Below are 16,833 nucleotides of genomic sequence, written 5' to 3'. Positions count from 1 at the left end.
AATCTAATTGCATTCAGTGTAGGGATCAGCATGCACTTACATGTACATATTGCCCACATGTTGTTGTTTTTGTTTCTTCTTCTTCTTCTTCTTCTTCTTCTTCTTCTTCTTCTTCTTCTTCTTCTTCTTCTTCTTCTTCTTCTTCTTCTTCTTCTTCTTCTTCTTCAGGTTAACAGTAATGGATTCTGATGGAGCAGTTAATTCTACTCTGGCTTCCTTGACAGTCAACAAACAAGTGGATTTTCCCCCAGTTGCCAACGCAGGGCCAAATCAGGAAGTCACTTTGCCCCAAAACACCATCACATTGAATGGAAACCAGAGCAAAGATGATCATGAGATTATCAGCTATGAGTGGTCTCTGAGTCCCAAAAGTAAGGACAAGATGGTAGTGATGGAGGTAAATGGAGAGCATCCTTCTTCACTTCTGGGCATTTGTTCTCTGCTTGTTTCTTTCTAGGAGTAGGAATTGGCTGGCATTTGCTGAAAACAGGCAAAAACCTTGTAATTTGTAGATGTTTGCAGTAGTATCTAGGATTATGTGATGAGCATTACTTTGCACTCATTGTGTCGTTGTTTACTAAGATAATTTAAATCACAGGTGTGAGGAACCTGTGGCACTTCAAATGTTGAAGGACTGCAGGTACCATAAGCCTCATCCAATAATGACTGATGGCCAGGACCAAAGAAGAACATGCAACATTCCCCAGATTTTCAAAGGGAGAAACACTTTGTACTCTTTTTTCTTATCTCCCTGACCTCCACCCCGCTCCATTATATAGGGAGTAAAGAGTCCATACCTCAAATTAGCTTCACTGCAAGAAGGAAATTACACATTCCAGCTAACTGTTACTGATTCTGTTGAGCAGCAGTCCACAGCTGAGGTCACAGTGATTATCCACCCTGGTAAGTAGACTTCTACTGTATTTGACTTAACTGAGCAGCCAAATGGTGCTTTCTTGAACAACTATGTACATAAGCCAACACATTCAGTATGTTATTTAGGCTACCACCTTGGAAGTAAACCCTAAAGCTAGTCTTCCCAGCAAGCAGAGTGAGGTGCTCACTTGATGCGGTGGAGCATGAGGGCCGAGCATGTATCTCCCCATTTAGGGCCTTTGCTGCTAGCAAAGAGGTGGCCTGGTTGGTTCTCTGTTCCCTGACAGGCCCCAAATAGCTTGTCCTGAGGGATCTTCACAATGGGAGGGAAACGGGGCTGTGCCATCATGTGTTCTGTGTTCTGACTACCAGTGGTCTGCTTACTAAAACAGGCATTGGGGTGGTACGGATCTGTCATAATGCAGGCAATTGTGGAGATTAGTTGAAGACACCCCCATGGGTTGTCCATAGCTATGTGCATTGTGTGAGGATATTTGAACTACATTCTCCCTGTGGTCAGGAAAATTGGAAGGATCTTGTAAGTGTAATATTTTCCTTATGTTAGAGAACTAATAGCCCTTTAATGCACACAGGATTATCATTGGTGACTGGAAAACACTTTAGATATTGAACTTTTTGTTGCTGCAGAAAAGAACAGACCCCCGACAGCTGTGGCTGGTCCAGATAAAGAGCTGACATTTCCTGTCCAGAAAGCATTTCTTGATGGAAGCATGAGCACAGATGATGTTGGCATTGTTTACTATCACTGGGAGAATATCAGGTATTTTCTATGGGTCGGGAACCTACCTGGGGATACTCTGGCCAGAATTGTATTGGTGATTTACACATTATTTTATTTTATTAGATTTATACCCCGCCCATCTAGACAGATAGTCTACTCTGGGCGGCATAACAAAGTTTAAAAACAATATTGTAAAACCAATAACATACGAAAATCCAAGATGTAAAAATATAGATATTAAAATACAGCAGGAGGGAAAGCCTGCCTAAATAGCCATGTTCTTTAGTTTACTTCTAAAGACACCCAGAGAGGGAGCCAGGCGGATCTCTAGGGGCAAGTTGTTCCAGAGGTGAGGGGCCACTGCCGAGAAGGCCTGGTTCCTCGTACTTTCCTTTCGGGCCTCCCTCGGTGTTAGGCCCCCCAATCGCCCGGCCTGGCTAGAACGAGTGTCTCTGGTAAAACTGAGTGGGAGAAGGCACTCTGTCAGATATCGAGGTCCTAAACCATTTAGGGCTTTATAAGTAATTGTAAGAACTTTGAAATCAGCGCGGAAACGAATGGGCAATCAATGCAAGGCGGCCAGTGTGGGGGAGATACGTTGGCGCCTCTTCACCCCAGTTAGAATTCTGGCCGCGGCATTTTACTCCATCATGTGTTGAGTTCAGTTGTGTAACTTATTGTGGAGAGTGTGGTTTCACAAGGTACCTGTTGCATTACTTAGCCATGCATATTGGATATGTACCTAGTAATTGGGCACATACCTGGCACCTTGTTAGGGGCAATTCACCATGGGTCAGTTACACAGTTTAATTTATCCACTTGTAAATCACTAACAGGATTTTGGCCACTGAAAGATACATGCATGTACTGCTGGGACTGCTCTGTAACGGCTACTCAAGGCTAAATTACATGTTACATTAAGTAACTGAGGCCCAGAATTGAGTCTAAATCCAAAGTTACCGTTTTGTTTTGCTTTCTGCAGCGGGCCAGGTTCTTTGCAAATGGAGAATGTTGACAGTGCAGTAGCCACAGTATCAGGTCTAGAGGTTGGAACCTATTACTTCAGATTGACCGTGAAAGATGGCCAAGGACTAAGCAGCACTGCCACACTTTCTGTGACTGTGAAGGAAGGTAAGATTTGTTGCCCTGTCTTTCAAAAGCATTAATCCAAATAAGAAGCAGCTCCTAATGCTCCTGCTATTCTGTTTTCTGTTTTTCAAGTGTTCTGTAGCTTCTGGGGAGCTCAGTGAGTTGGGTATCTGGCTGTGGAGTCAGAGGTTGGGTGTCTGATTTTCCACGGTGCCTCCCAGGAGAAAGAGCCAGTCTATATAGCCTTGAGCAAGCTGCACAATCCCAGAGCACTTCATGGCAAAGGGAGTGGTAAACCCTTGCAGAGTGTTCTATACCCAGAAAACAGTGGAAAGAATTATTGTAAGTCAGTAGTGACTTGATAGGACATAAAAGAGAACTTCTTAGATGTCATGTTCTTCTATTTCTCTCTGGGTTGCTCTAAACCAGTGGTGGTTCTTCGTGGCCTCTGTGAATCACACTCTGGGTAATCCATGCCTGCGTGGAGCCTCGTCGGAAAGTTCTAGAGCTTCTGTGGTAGCAAAAAACACATTAGAATAAGGCTCCTCTCCCCTCGTATGGGAACCTTGGCACCAAGGCTCCCCTTTCAGTTTCTTTCAGGACCCTCACCTCCTCACGGAGAACAACGCCCAATTAGTCCACCCAGACTTACTTGTTCTGCACCTGGCAGTGTGGAGGATTCGGCCTCGCTAATGAACATCCTCTGTCAATCAAGGAAGCCCTCCACTAGGAAGCCTACCTGTATAAGTGGAACAGATTCAAATTTTTCATTGAAACTTCTTCATTGCCTTTTATCAACCCATCACTTGCTACTGTTCTACTTTTTTGCTTCATCTCAAGTCTAGCGGCCTTTCCCTCTCCTTGAGAGTTTACCTCTCTGCCATAGTTTCTTATCAGCCCCCTAACTCCAGCAGCTGATTTCTTCAAGCATCCAACATTGAAACGTTTTCATATCTACAGATACCTGCCCACCTTCCCCACAATGGCCTTTCGCTTCAACTGATTTACAGATACTTACCTTTAAAACAGTTTTCCTCATCGCCATCACCTCAGCTCAATGAGCTAGTGATTTAGCAGCCTTACGTCACAACTAGCCTTATTTAGTTTTTTCCAGACAAAGTCAAACTATCCATGGATATTTCTTTCCTCCCCAAAGTTGTATCTCAGTTCCATCTCTCTCAGCCGCTTGTCCTTCCTTCCTTCTTCCCGTCACCATCCACAACTCAAGAAAGACTCCTCCATACTTTAGACATTAGGTGAGCCCTTGCCTTTTATGCCCAGCGCACCCAACCTTTCAGGTGTCCACCTTGAGTTTTCATAAGTCACCAACCACCTACTAAAGGTCGCTATTATCTAGATGAGGCGCTTCAGCTATTCACCTCGCATATCAGCTGGCACGCAAACCAGTACTGAAGGTGATTTGCCCTCACTCCACCAGAGCAATGGCGACCTCTATGGCATTCCTACGTGGTGTACCTCTTCCAGACATCTACACCTCTGCCACCTGGACACAGCCATCCACTCTCATCTGACATTATAGACTTGATCTCTGGCAGAAGTCTGATGCAGCCTTTGAACGTGCTGTTCTAGCCTCTACCTTGGCATGACACCTTGCCTCTGGGTAAGACAGGTTTTTAGTCACCCAGAGTGCGATTCACAGAGGCCACAAAGAAGAATGACAGGTTACCCACCTGTAATTGTAAATCTTTGAGTGGACCTCTGTGATTCACTCATCCCGCCCATCCTCCCCATTGTCACATCATTCTGCTTAATTTAGTGGCGGTTGACACAACTGAAAGGGGAGCCTTGGCGCCAAGGTACTTATACGAGGGGGGAAGGGCCTTATTCTAATGTGTTTTTGCTACTGCAGAAGCTCTAGAGCAGTGGTCCCCAACCTTGGGCCTCCAGATATTCTTGGACTACAATTCCCAGAAGCCTTCACCACCACCTCTGCTGGCAAGGATTTCTGGGAGTTGAAGTCCAAGAACATCTGGAGGGCCAAGGTTGGGCACCACTGCTCTAGAACTTTCCGATGAGGTTCTGCACAGGCGTGGATTACTCAGAGTGTGAATCACAGAGGTCCACTTGAAGAACTACTATTACAGGTGGGTAATCTGTCGTTCTCAAACTGGGCCCCCCAGATGTTCTTGGACTGCAATTCCCAGAAGCCGTCATCGCTTGCTGTGCTGGCCAGGATTTCTCGGAGTTGCAGTCCAAGAACATCTGGGGACCCCAGTTTGAGAACTACTGTTATAAATCATTTTCTTTCTGCCAGGACCAGCCAGAGTAGAGAGTACAGAGCTAGACAAGCCAGTGGCCTGAGTCAGTATAAAGCAATTTCTATGTCCATCTGTTTCAAGCAGGAAATAATAATGGGGTTGATTTTAATCCCACCAACACCTCAGTTCTAAGCATTTTACTCCATTCTGCAACATATATATATAGAGAGATTGTGTATATCTATTGCCATCCTGTTCTTTTTTTTTTTTTTTAAAAACCTCTCCCTGTCTAATTGTTTTATTGTTCAGAAAAGAATCATCCACCCCAGGCTCATGCTGGGGGCAAACACATCCTTGTTCTTCCTAATAACTCGATTACTTTGGATGGCTCACAGTCTACTGATGACCAAGGAATTGTGTCTTATCTCTGGATTCGGGATGGCCAGAGCCCGGCAGCTGGAGTAAGTATATTAAAAGTTTAATAACCCTGGGTTGAGTTTCTTTATCCCTATCATATGATTTTAATTTGTATTTGTTACCATGTTAATTGAGGCCAATATGGCCCATTGAATCAAACAGACAATTGTTTCCTCTTTGCCTCAGATCCTTTCCCTGGCTTTTTTTTCAGTCAGAGATCTGCCCGTGTTAGCAGTGGAGTCGGTCAGAAGTAGACAGTTGCAGAGAAGTGTTCTGTCGACTATCTAACCAGTTGTCAGTCAGTAATGAAGATAGTCAACGAGTTAAGCTCAGTGATGTAACAAGTTAAAATTTGTACACAATATGATGCTTGCTTTTAATCTATGAAGAACCATAAGTAAAGAGAAACATTTTATTCTTTCTCATTACCAGAGTCACGCTGAGCAAATGTATTGAGACAGAAAGTACCGGTTGAGGTAAACTAAGAAATAAGGAGTGGCCTATTGAGGGAGACTTGTAGCTCAAACTGCTCTATAGGTTCTTTTTTCTTTTTCTTTTTCTTTTTAAAATTTTATTAACATCTATAGTATGACAATGCAAGTTAGAATTGTAGTACAATACTATCCCATTACTTACACATTCTTTCAGTAGATTGTCGGTCCCCTTGTCATGGTCGGATCACCACCTAATAAAATGCATCCTCAACATGGCTCTTCCCCCCTGCAGGGAGCAGGGACCTATTGTTATGGTCCGCCCTCGAAGGCTACTGGATCCGGTTGGATTCCAGGAGGCCATGAGAGGTGCCACGACTGACCTGGCTGGCGCTCCTGTTGAGGCTCTGGTTGATGGCTGGTTCTCAGCCGCGGCTAGGGCTGCAGACATGATCGCTCCTAAACGCCCTCTCCGCCGCAGAGATCGCCCGGCACCTTGGTTTAACCAGGATCTCCGGGCATTGAAGCGGGCCAGGAGACGGCTAGAGCGCAAATGGAGAAAGGACCCGACGGATTGTAATTGGATAGCTGTTAAGGTCGCTACTAACCTTTACCTGGCTAAGGTAAAGGCTGCCAGTCGAGCATACTTCGCTAACCGGATAAGCGAAGCCTCCAACCAGCAGGCGGAGTTATTCCGTATAGTACGCGACCTATCCGGAGTTGGTCTGAGCGATGGGCCTCCCTCTAGTTTTTCGCCAGACCAATTTGCAGCATTTTTTAAATCAAAAGTGGAGGCCATCCGCCAGGACCTCTCTCCTTTTTTGAACACAGTGAGTCGAGCAGAGATGTCCAGCGCTCCATCTTGCCCGGTGATTCTTGATACCTTTCAGCCTGTTACGCCTGACACTGTGGCCAGGGTGCTTGATCGCTGCCGTGCCACCACCTCCTCCTTGGACCCTTGCCCGGCCTGGCTAATCAAATTAGCCAGGCCTTTAACAACGGAATGGGCCACGGTTATAATTAATGGGTCTTTCCTTGAGGGCAGATTTCCATCTGCCCTGAAGGATACACTCATTAGGCCCATCAGGAAGAAACCTAGTTTGGCGGCGGACGAAATTGGCAATTACAGGCCCGTCGCCAATGTTTCTTTCCTAAGCAAAGTGGTGGAGAGGGTGGTGGCCGATCAGCTGCAAGCACTCCTAGATGAAACAGATGCCCTGGATCCATTCCAGTCGGGCTTCAGGCCGCGCCATGGTACGGAGACGGCATTGGTCGCCCTGTGTGATGACCTATTGAGGGAGGCCGACAGGGGCAAAGTGTCTCTGTTGGTCCTCCTTGATATCTCAGCGGCCTTCGAGACCATTGACCACGGTATCCTCCTGGGGAGGCTCTCCGAGTTGGGAATAGGCGGCCTGGCATTGTCCTGGCTCCGTTCCTTCTTGGAGGACCGTCCTCAGAGAGTTCAGCTTGGGGAGAGTGTCTCGGCCCCGTGGATCCTCAATTGTGGGGTTCCGCAGGGGTCGATTATCTCCCCAATGCTGTTTAACATCTACATGAGGCCGCTGGGTGAGGTCATCAGGGGGTGTGGAGCCAAGTGTCATCAGTATGCTGATGACACCCAGCTCTATATCTCCTTTTTGCCAACCACAGGAGATGCCGTTCCGTCCCTTCAGCGCTGCCTGGAGACTGTACTGCAATGGATGCAGGAGAACGGGCTCAGGCTGAACCCGGACAAGACGGAGGTGCTGAGGGTGGGCGCCCCCGCAGCTCGGGATTTGGGAAACCCCCTCTCTTTTGGGGGGGTGACCCTGCCCGTCAGGGATGTGGTCCGCAGCTTGGGGATCCACCTGGACCCGGCGCTCACTATGGAGTCCCAAGTGGCGTCAGTGGTCCGTACCGCCTTTTTTCACCTTAGGCGGATAGCCCAGATGCGACCCTACCTTGATGTGGGGGCTCTCACTACCTTGGTACATGCGCTCGTAATCTCCAGATTAGACCACTGTAATGCGCTCTACGTGGGGCTACCTTTGGGGTTGCTGCGGAAACTACAGGTGGTGCAGAATGCGGCGGCCAGATTAATCAGCGGTGTGAAAAAATACCAACATATTTCACCCACTCTGGCCGCCTTGCATTGGCTGCCCATCCGTTTCCGCATCGACTTCAAAGTGTTGATGCTCACGTATAAAGCCCTAAACAGTTTAGGGCCTCGATACTTGGCGGAACGCCTTCTCCCGCCAAGATCTACCCGTGTCACTCGCTCGAGCCAGGAGGTGAGGTTGAGGAGCCTAACGCCGAGGGAGGCCCGGAAGGAGAAGACAAGAAATCGGGCCTTCTCGGCGGTGGCTCCTCGCCTCTGGAACAACTTACCTCCTGTGATCCGCAGGTCTCCCTCGCTGGGTGTCTTCAAGAAGCAATTGAAGACATGGTTGTTCCGGCAGGCCTTTCCATCATTCTCCTCTTGACCCCCCTTCTTTGTTTTTGTTTTTTGCTTTGTGTATTATATGATTTAATGTAGTGCCTTCTTTTTTAGAATCGTCTGTCTTCGTTGTTTTATATTATCTTTATGGTTGTTAGCCGCCTAGAGTGGTCCGTTTGGACCAGATAGGCGGGGTATAAATCAAATAAATAAATAAAAAATAAATAATTGTCTTTATACAGTATATCCACTAGTTCATATTTTAACATACTTAATTATTTTCAAAATATTACATGCCAGCAATCCAAATTACTTCCCATACCACATTCTTCTTTTCTTGAGCTAATTCCATATGTTAATAATGGTTGCCAGGTTCTCATAAATTAATCCTGTTTTATTTCCCCTCTATATATTTTAATTTGATTGGTCAGCTTTTGCCATCAGGACCATTTGCCAGATTCTGTTCTCAAATTTTTGTACTGAAAGATCTTGAGTGTTTCTCCAGTTTTGTGCAATTTCAACTCTTGCTGCACCAATAAGATGTGCAATTAGGTCTTTATTTAATAATTTTTCATTTCCGTCCTTAAATATGGAAAATAATAATAAAACTTATTTTTTGATCCAACTATGTTTCTATCTATTCAATTATTTCCTGCCAATTTGCTTTTACTTCCACAGTTTCTCCAGCACCTATCTGAGATTTCTTCATTAATTTTGTGTAATTTTGTGGGGTACCAATGTTATATGTGGACTACCTTCAAAATCATTTCTTTCACCTTGACTGATATTGATTTCTATGGATATTTAGTCCATATTTCCATCCATTCTTTCTCTGATATATTGATATTCAAATTAGTTTCCCACATTATTTTAGATCCCATACCCCTGGGAAATGCTTTCTGAGCCAAATGTTTATAGATTACTGAAGTTATTCCCTTCCTTTTATTTCAATATTTTTCTATACTATATTGTTCTAGTTCTGTGAGCATTCTCATAGGTCCGGAACTTTGGTGTTATTGAGTTGCCAAATTTCTTACCTATATTAATTGTAGCCAGTTAGTTTTTATTTCCTTTGTTTTGTCCTCTAACTGTCTAATTGTTATTGGTTATAGGTTCTTGACTGAACCACTGTATCTGCTGTATAATAGAGGAAGTTTATTTTAACTTTTAAGCTCCACTCAGTTCTTCACACGTTCTGCACCTTTTTGAGGCAAAGAAGAAGAAGAAGAAGAAGAAGAAGAAGAAGAAGAAGAAGAAGAAGAAGAAGAAGAAGAAGAAGAAGAAAGCAGCGTGTGGAGAGGTGCTGGGGTCCCATGGATGTTGCAGGCACATTTGGGGACCTAGAGACTGTACATTGCCCACCTGCACTGTTAGGTAAAAATGGATCAGAAGCAGGCATCCAGTACTGAACTTTACTTTTCTTCATTTTTCAGGATGTGATACATGGTTCAGATCGCAATGCTGTACTCCAGCTAACCAATCTTGTAGAAGGAAGCTACGCTTTTCGTCTGAAAGTCATGGATAACAAAGGAGAGTCAGATGTCGACACAGCTGTTGTGGAAGTGCAGCCTGGTATGAGGTTTAGAGGAACATTTTGTTGCCTAGGCTGCACTTTGTGTTCCTCCCAAATCCTTCCTATTCTATGAGAAGTGAATCTGTCAGGCTAGGTAACCAGATCGTGTCTCAGATGCTGGCTTCATTTATCAGTGGCAGATCTCTCACTGATGCTGCAGCCGTTATAATTTCATTCCACTGTTTTGACTCCCTCCCCCAATTGCAGTTCAAAGCAGGTGCCATTCAAGTACCTTTTAGTTGCCCAATTTGGCTCCTGCAAAACCAAGCTAATAACTTTGGCTACTTCTGTATATTTGTATATTTTATTTATTTTATTTATTAATTTTATTTATATCCTGCCTATCTAGTCCCTCAGGACCACTCTATGTATGTATGTGTGTGTATGCAGGCCTACATGTGTATACGTAATGTGTGTGTGTGTGTGTGTGTGTGTGTGTGTGTGTGTGTGTGTGTGTGTGTGCATACTTACAGCTAGAATCTAATTGTCGTTTTACACCAACCTGATGCAAAATATGCAACATTTGGTGGCAAATTGTTACAAGTTAAAAAATCAGCATAGATGTTTTCTGTTGGGCATCAACTTGTGTGCCAACTATGGGATTCCTAGGAAATACTAATCTAGAAATCTGGTTATCTTTGTGCAAACACACACGCACCCCTAACCTTGACTGTGCTCTGAAAGAATTATTTTTTTCTTACTCACAGACCCTAAGAAAAACAGTCTTGTGGAACTGATTTTGCAAGTCAGAGTTGGTCAACTGACAGAGCAACAGAAAGACACTCTTGTACGACAGCTAGCAGTGCTCCTGAATGTCTTGGATTCAGATATCAAAGTTCAGAAGATACAATCTCATTCTGATATCAGGTACAGAGAAATACTAAGGGCACAATATGACCCATATCACTATGGACTAAAAAAACTTCATTTTTAAGTGGCTAAAGATGTGGGTAGTGAAACTGTGCCACTGTGTCCTGCGTTGTCTCCTACAGGCTACAGTTCTGTTCTATGTGTACCTGGGTGTAATTCACATTGAAAACAGGACTTCTCTCAGAGTTGGCAGGTTTAGGGTCTCACTGAAGACTGTGGAGGCTTGAGCTGTTATGTAAAGCCACCTGCTCTCAAGCTCTTCCTCTATTCAAGAGAAGCTAGATTGGGCTTCTCTCTGTTGTTGGCAGGCCAAGACCTTTTTATTTGGGCCCTCTTTTGGTGATCAGCTGGCTGCTAAAAAGGTACTTTTAACATATCGTAGCAACACACACACACATATTTAAAAGTATTGTTAAATGGCTTCTAAATTCAACATTGTTTTAACACTATGATAGGTTTAATTAGATTTTAATACAATCATTTAACATGATCACATTATTATCCCTTTTTAAGAGCCAGCTTTGAGTTCCAGTTTCTGAGAGAAAGATAGTGTATAAACAAACAAATACAGTGGTGCCTTGACTTACGACCATAATCCGTTCCAGAAGATGGGTGTAACTCGAAATGGGCGTAAGTCGAAGCACCATTTCCTATAGGAATACACTGAAACCCCATTAATCTGTTCCAGCCGAAAATAATAATAATAATAATAATAATAATAATAATAATAATAATAATAATAATAATAATAATAATAATAATAATAATAATAATAATAATAATAATAATAATAATAAAAACAGAGCAAGCCCCATCAAAACATGATGGGGCTGAAAAAAAATCACAAAAACACACCCACATACAGCCAGCCCCATCGGAATGCAATGGTGCTGAAAAAAAAAAATCACAAAAACACCCCCCCACACACACACACACAAAGCCAGTCCCATCGGAACGTGATGGGGCTTAAAAAAAAATCACAAATACCAAAAAACATCACAGCACAGAAACATAACACCCTCCCAACCCGCCCTGCAAAACAAAGTAAATGTACTTACTCAGGAGCAGAAAGCAGCACCAGGCAGTCCGAAGCCTCCTCCGATGCATACTCTCTAACCGTTGGGGCAAAAGAGCTACAAAGAAGCTCTTCGCCGACCAACAGTTTGTCCTGTAATTTGAATTCTCCTCCTTTTTTCCATGCCTCTTTTCTGTTTGCAACTCAAATCTCCAGCCACAAGTCGAAGCAAAATTTTGTGGCCGGAGCTGGTCGCAACTTGAAATGGTCATATGTTGGGACGGTCATAAGTCGAGGCACCATTGTAAACAAAAGCTAGAGTTGATTTCTCCATGTCTGATTGTGAAACTGCTGATAGAAATTATATCTAAAATAAAAACTGGGTACCATCTCACCCTGTGCTAATATACTTTTATGAATAAAACCTTAAATCTTTGTCAGTCTTTATGACTTGAAGGCTTCCTCTTGTATTTCAAAGGGCTAAATCTTGGCACCTTTATATGACTGGAATGAGGTTACATTCCAAAGGACACTCTTTGCTATGGTGAAGCAGGCAGTGTAAAGGTCAAATCATAAATTCTGCTTGAAAAAAAGTATTTCTTTGCTTTTGAAAGCTATACATCACAGTATAAGCCTCCTCTTTTCAGCACAGCTGTCGTGTTCTATGTTCAGAATGGGTATTCTTCCAAAGTGTTAAAGGCTTCAGATGTTGCCCAGATGTTACACTTGCAACTCTTGAAAGAAAACATAGACTTCTTGCCTTTTAAAGTGCTTCGTGTTGACACGGCTGGTATGTATTTGAGTTATGGAGTAGAGTGCCATTTCTGAATGCCAAAGCCCAATGCAATATTAATGATTTCAGTTGTTTTGTTATTATAGCTTGCCTCTTAAAATGCTCTGGACATGGACACTGTGACCCCATCACAAAGCGATGTATTTGCTATGAACTGTGGATGGAAAATTTGATTCAGTGGTACCTGGGCAACAGAGAGAGCAATTGTGGTAAGTTGGGAAGAACTGGAGGAAATGTCCCAGCAATTAATCCTGTTGAGAGTAAATCTTCAACATGAATATTTTGAATGCACGGGTTGCATTGATGGCCTTTCTTAACAACTTTAATGTTTTCTGTTTCTGTCTTATAGAATGGAGCATACTTTATGTAACAGCTTTTGTTTTTGTATTGATTGTGCTGTTGGTGGGTTTAGCCTGGACCTGCATTCACTGTTGCAAAAGGTAATAACAATAATGGTGTATTTTGTTTAATGAATAATATATTGAGACACAATGTTTCTGCACTTGAAGTCCCAAGCACATAAAATATATGAATCTCTGTTTGACTCAGAATCACATGCAACGAATGGGTGTGTCTGTATTTCCAATCATATGAGGCATGACCAGCTGCAAGACACCCTTTGTCTATATCACTGTAATCCACATAATAGTACTAGCCATGTAATATTGAGTAAACCATATTTAATAATGGCAAAAGAAGGGAGGAGAAAGAAAATATTGATTATTTCTGTTTTCTTGTTCTTTTCTTGTGCCAAGATGCCGAGACAGAGTAGCACAGCTTCTTATTTAATAAATCACATAGATCAGTATCCTATTTAGAGTGTAACACTAATTGTGAGTGTTTGTCTGCTGTCACTGTTGCCCAACTGCCCATGCAACCAGTTGTGTGACTAATCTCACAAGCAGTGCAAAACTGGACATACCAAAGGGAACCTGTTGGAGACAGGGAAACACTTATGTGACCACCTTTCCATGATCGAATAATACAACAGGATACAGGTTGTAATATTTACTAAAAATTAAATAATTCTTTGGCTCTGTGGGAATCCAGGCTTATGCCTTTTATGTATGAACGAGGATAGGTTGCTTTCCTAGAGTTTCCTTTAAAGAAGTTCAGTGTGATTCTGCCAAGCCATCCAGCAAATGCATAAGGCAGGTTCCACTGGAAAAAAAAGATACAGTGCTGCTTTGCTTAACGATTACCTCGTTAAATGACGAATCTGCTTGACGATGAGGTTTTTGCGATCGCTGTAGCAAAATGCTGTTCTAATGGGAGAAAATCGTTTTACGATGATCAGTTCCCTGCTTCGGAAACTGATTTTTCGCTTAACGATGGTTTAAAAACAGCTGATCGGCGGCTCTCAAAATGGCCGCCTGCTGTGCAAAATGGCTCCGTGCTGTTTTTCGGACGGATTTTTCATAAGACAGGTACTGGGAAATGGCCACCCTATAGAGGATCTTCGCTGGACGATTAGGTATTTAGCCGATTGGAAAACACTGAGCAGTTTTCAATGCGTTTCAATGGGTTTTCCCCCCACTTGACGACGATTTCGCTCTACAGTGATTTCGCTGGAACGGACTAACGTCATCAAGTGAGGCACCACTGTAAATCCGTAGCCTAGGAGGGTCTGGTCATACACTTGCCTCGTTCTATCACATCTCCAATAAACAGGGATGGTTTTTTTTCTCTTTTTCAATGGCATGTAATAGGGTTGGAGAATATCTGCCTTTTCACCACCTTGTTTTTGGCAAGTTATTAATAGGTATAAGGGATAACTAATTAAACTAGATTGGCCTCATCGTCATATGTACAGCTCTCTATATTGCTGGTTCCTTATACTGTAAAGCAATGGTGTAGACAGAGCTTCACAGAAGCTGATTTGTGTGGGTGGCTACATTCCAAAAAAAGCAGAATTGTAACCATTGTCATGCACTATCCTTTATTTTCCTTTTAGCTGCTTGTAATGGCTTCTTGCATGGAGCGCTACATTATGTATGGTACTACTTTTGGGCAGCTATAGTTTAAAAGGTGATCCCAATTACAATTGTATGAACTACACTCAAGAGGGAAGATATATATACACACTGCTAGATATTGTGTCTCAGGAAGCATCACAAAGTAAAGGGATTTGGCATTTCATTTGCTAGTTATTTGTAAGAGATTAACATTTCCCCCACCTTTTAGCAGAAAGAGGACCAAAATAAGAAAGAAAACAAAATACACAATTTTGGATAACATAGATGATCAGGAGAGAATGGAGCTCGGACCCAAATATGGTATGCTATTTTTCTTTTGTCTTCTTATTTTGCCTTTCCCCCTTTTAAGGGTCTCTTTAATTCACATGTGACTTCTACAGTTCAAGCAAACAATATATATATACTGTACCTGAGAGGGAGATAACTGCATCTTATATAACAGGCAATCTTCTAAAATCTCTGCCACAATCAGTCAATAATCTTCATGGTCCTGTTATCACCTCTTGCATTCTCCCCAACACCTAATCATTGAAGAATTTTTGTTTGCTTGTGCCATGCTTTTCTGCATTGTGTACACTTTCTAAAACTGTAAACATTTGATTTCATTTAGCTACAAGTGCAGTTGATCTGCTTTGATAGTAGTTCAGTTTCACAACAGCTTCTTGGAATTCTTTGCCCCATCCTACTTCCTTCACTGAGTTTCCCCGAGAGAGGAGAAATTCTCCAACATTTCCCCCAGGAATGGGGCTCTCTGTCATTATTGCCAGCAACACAACTTTTTTCTTCCTGTATGTGTGTATTTGCAAGTGACCATGATGTTGGCAGCAGCAACCGATTTGATTTTGCCTCCTCCACAGTGTTCTGGACTTAGCACCATTCTGGGACATTATGTATGGGAAAGTGGTAACAGCAGCAACATCAGAAAGAATATTAGTAGAACATTTGACACACACCATTTTAGTGGGATTTTTAATTTTTTTATCAGAAAACATGTTTTGTGAGAACTTTCAGATTGTAGTTCAGGCTAATAAGGATTCTTCTGTGTCTCTTTCTCATTTCAGGCATAAAACACAGAAGTACGGAACACAATTCCAGCCTGATGGTGTCTGAGTCTGAGTTTGATAGTGATCAGGACACCATCTTCAGCAGAGAGAAGAGAGAAAGAGAGAAGCCAAGGAACAGCACAAATGGTTCCATTAAAAATGGTGTCTCCTTCAGCTATGGCTCAAAAGACAGATAAACAGAAATTGAAAGGACATATGGATCTGACACCCTGATGAAAAGAAAGTCCAGTCCTTCCTCTGATAATATGTTAAAACCATACCAATTGCAGATGGAATGACACCAATGCAAGGAAGGAAATGGACACAACTAATTGTTCTGTCAAGAAACAACACAGGAAAGATGGAATGGTTTTTAAGCCTAAATAACTGGAGAAGGTATCCATATAGTATCTCATGGACATTTGGACATTATGACTCCGGTCCAAGTCAATACTGTTACAGTACGAGAATCGCATATTAAAGCTTCCTTATATTGTTTTCCATAGAAACTAGTGGCTATGCATTTATATGAAATTATTTTTGTCAGTATGCCAAGTTACATTAGTTATTAAATCAGTGTATGGTTACAACCTTGATATCAGTTGAATGTGCAACAGTTCATTTCATTTCATAACTGATCCCAGGGACACCATCTTGAAAGTCAGGCCTTGAAAAAGTTACTTTTTTGTAGTACACAGTAGTCTGGAATCTCCCAACTAGCATGGTCACTGGCAGAGGCACATGACACAACAACCTTGCTAAAATAAAACAAATCTGAGCCTGGGTTCATGTTTGGATGTAAGACTGAGTAGCATTTCATAAATAATGTTTCTGCAATCATATTCAAATGTCCCGTTGCATTGCAAGCAACAGTGGGTTTTGTGGGAGGTAAAGGTTCCCCTTGACATTTAGTCCAGTCATTTCTGCCTCTCGGGGGTGGTGCTCATCCCCATTTCCAAGCCGTAGAGCCAGTGTTTGTCTGAAGAACTTTTGGTGGTCATGTGGCCAGCATGACTAGACATGGAACGCCGTGACCTTCCCACCAAGGTGGTACCTATTTTATCTACTTGCATTTTTACATGCTTTCAAACTGCTAGGTTCAGAGCTAGGACCCATGGCCAATTTACTGCCCTCTCCAAAGGTCTGCTTGCTCATACCAGTTAGAAGCAGTGTGGACTTCTTTTGAATCTTTGAAGAATTGTGTGTGTGTGTGTGTGTGTGTGTGTGAGTGAGTGAGTTATATTTTCTGTATGTCTGAAAAAAATTGACCTTTCCCCAAGGCTGCGTCAAGGATGTTCAGGTTTCATGTGGCTGCTTTGGGGGTTTTCTATCTAGAATAAAATATGTACTTCAACAAACTCTGTAGTTTCCTC

At 42.7% G+C, this 16,833-nt stretch overlaps 1 protein-coding gene across 5 annotated transcripts in view; it reads left to right on the top strand.

Moving 5' to 3' along the window:
• KIAA0319 (KIAA0319 ortholog) overlaps positions 1 to 16,818 on the top strand; it is a 36,223-nt gene extending 19,405 nt beyond the window's left edge. For 2 of the 5 annotated variants that reach the window (XM_078393504.1, XM_020781563.3), the window contains exons 10-21: positions 169 to 397; positions 780 to 903; positions 1,525 to 1,657; positions 2,601 to 2,749; positions 5,236 to 5,387; positions 9,624 to 9,762; positions 10,471 to 10,630; positions 12,296 to 12,438; positions 12,528 to 12,650; positions 12,791 to 12,881; positions 14,626 to 14,717; positions 15,479 to 16,818. In XM_078393504.1, coding sequence (XP_078249630.1) covers positions 169 to 397; positions 780 to 903; positions 1,525 to 1,657; positions 2,601 to 2,749; positions 5,236 to 5,387; positions 9,624 to 9,762; positions 10,471 to 10,630; positions 12,296 to 12,438; positions 12,528 to 12,650; positions 12,791 to 12,881; positions 14,626 to 14,717; positions 15,479 to 15,657 — 1,714 coding nt within the window. In that variant the 3' untranslated portion in view covers positions 15,658 to 16,818. The remainder of the gene's footprint in view (positions 1 to 168; positions 398 to 779; positions 904 to 1,524; positions 1,658 to 2,600; positions 2,750 to 5,235; positions 5,388 to 9,623; positions 9,763 to 10,470; positions 10,631 to 12,295; positions 12,439 to 12,527; positions 12,651 to 12,790; positions 12,882 to 14,625; positions 14,718 to 15,478) is intronic. The other 3 variants (XR_013545246.1, XR_013545245.1, XM_078393505.1) reach the window with 3 other exon arrangements.
• Positions 16,819 to 16,833: the final 15 nt, after the last annotated feature.

Source organism: Pogona vitticeps, chromosome 4 (genome assembly GCF_051106095.1).
Source record: "Pogona vitticeps strain Pit_001003342236 chromosome 4, PviZW2.1, whole genome shotgun sequence".
Lineage (NCBI taxonomy): Eukaryota > Metazoa > Chordata > Lepidosauria > Squamata > Agamidae > Pogona > Pogona vitticeps.
This window is presented reverse-complemented; position numbering and strand designations above follow the sequence as displayed.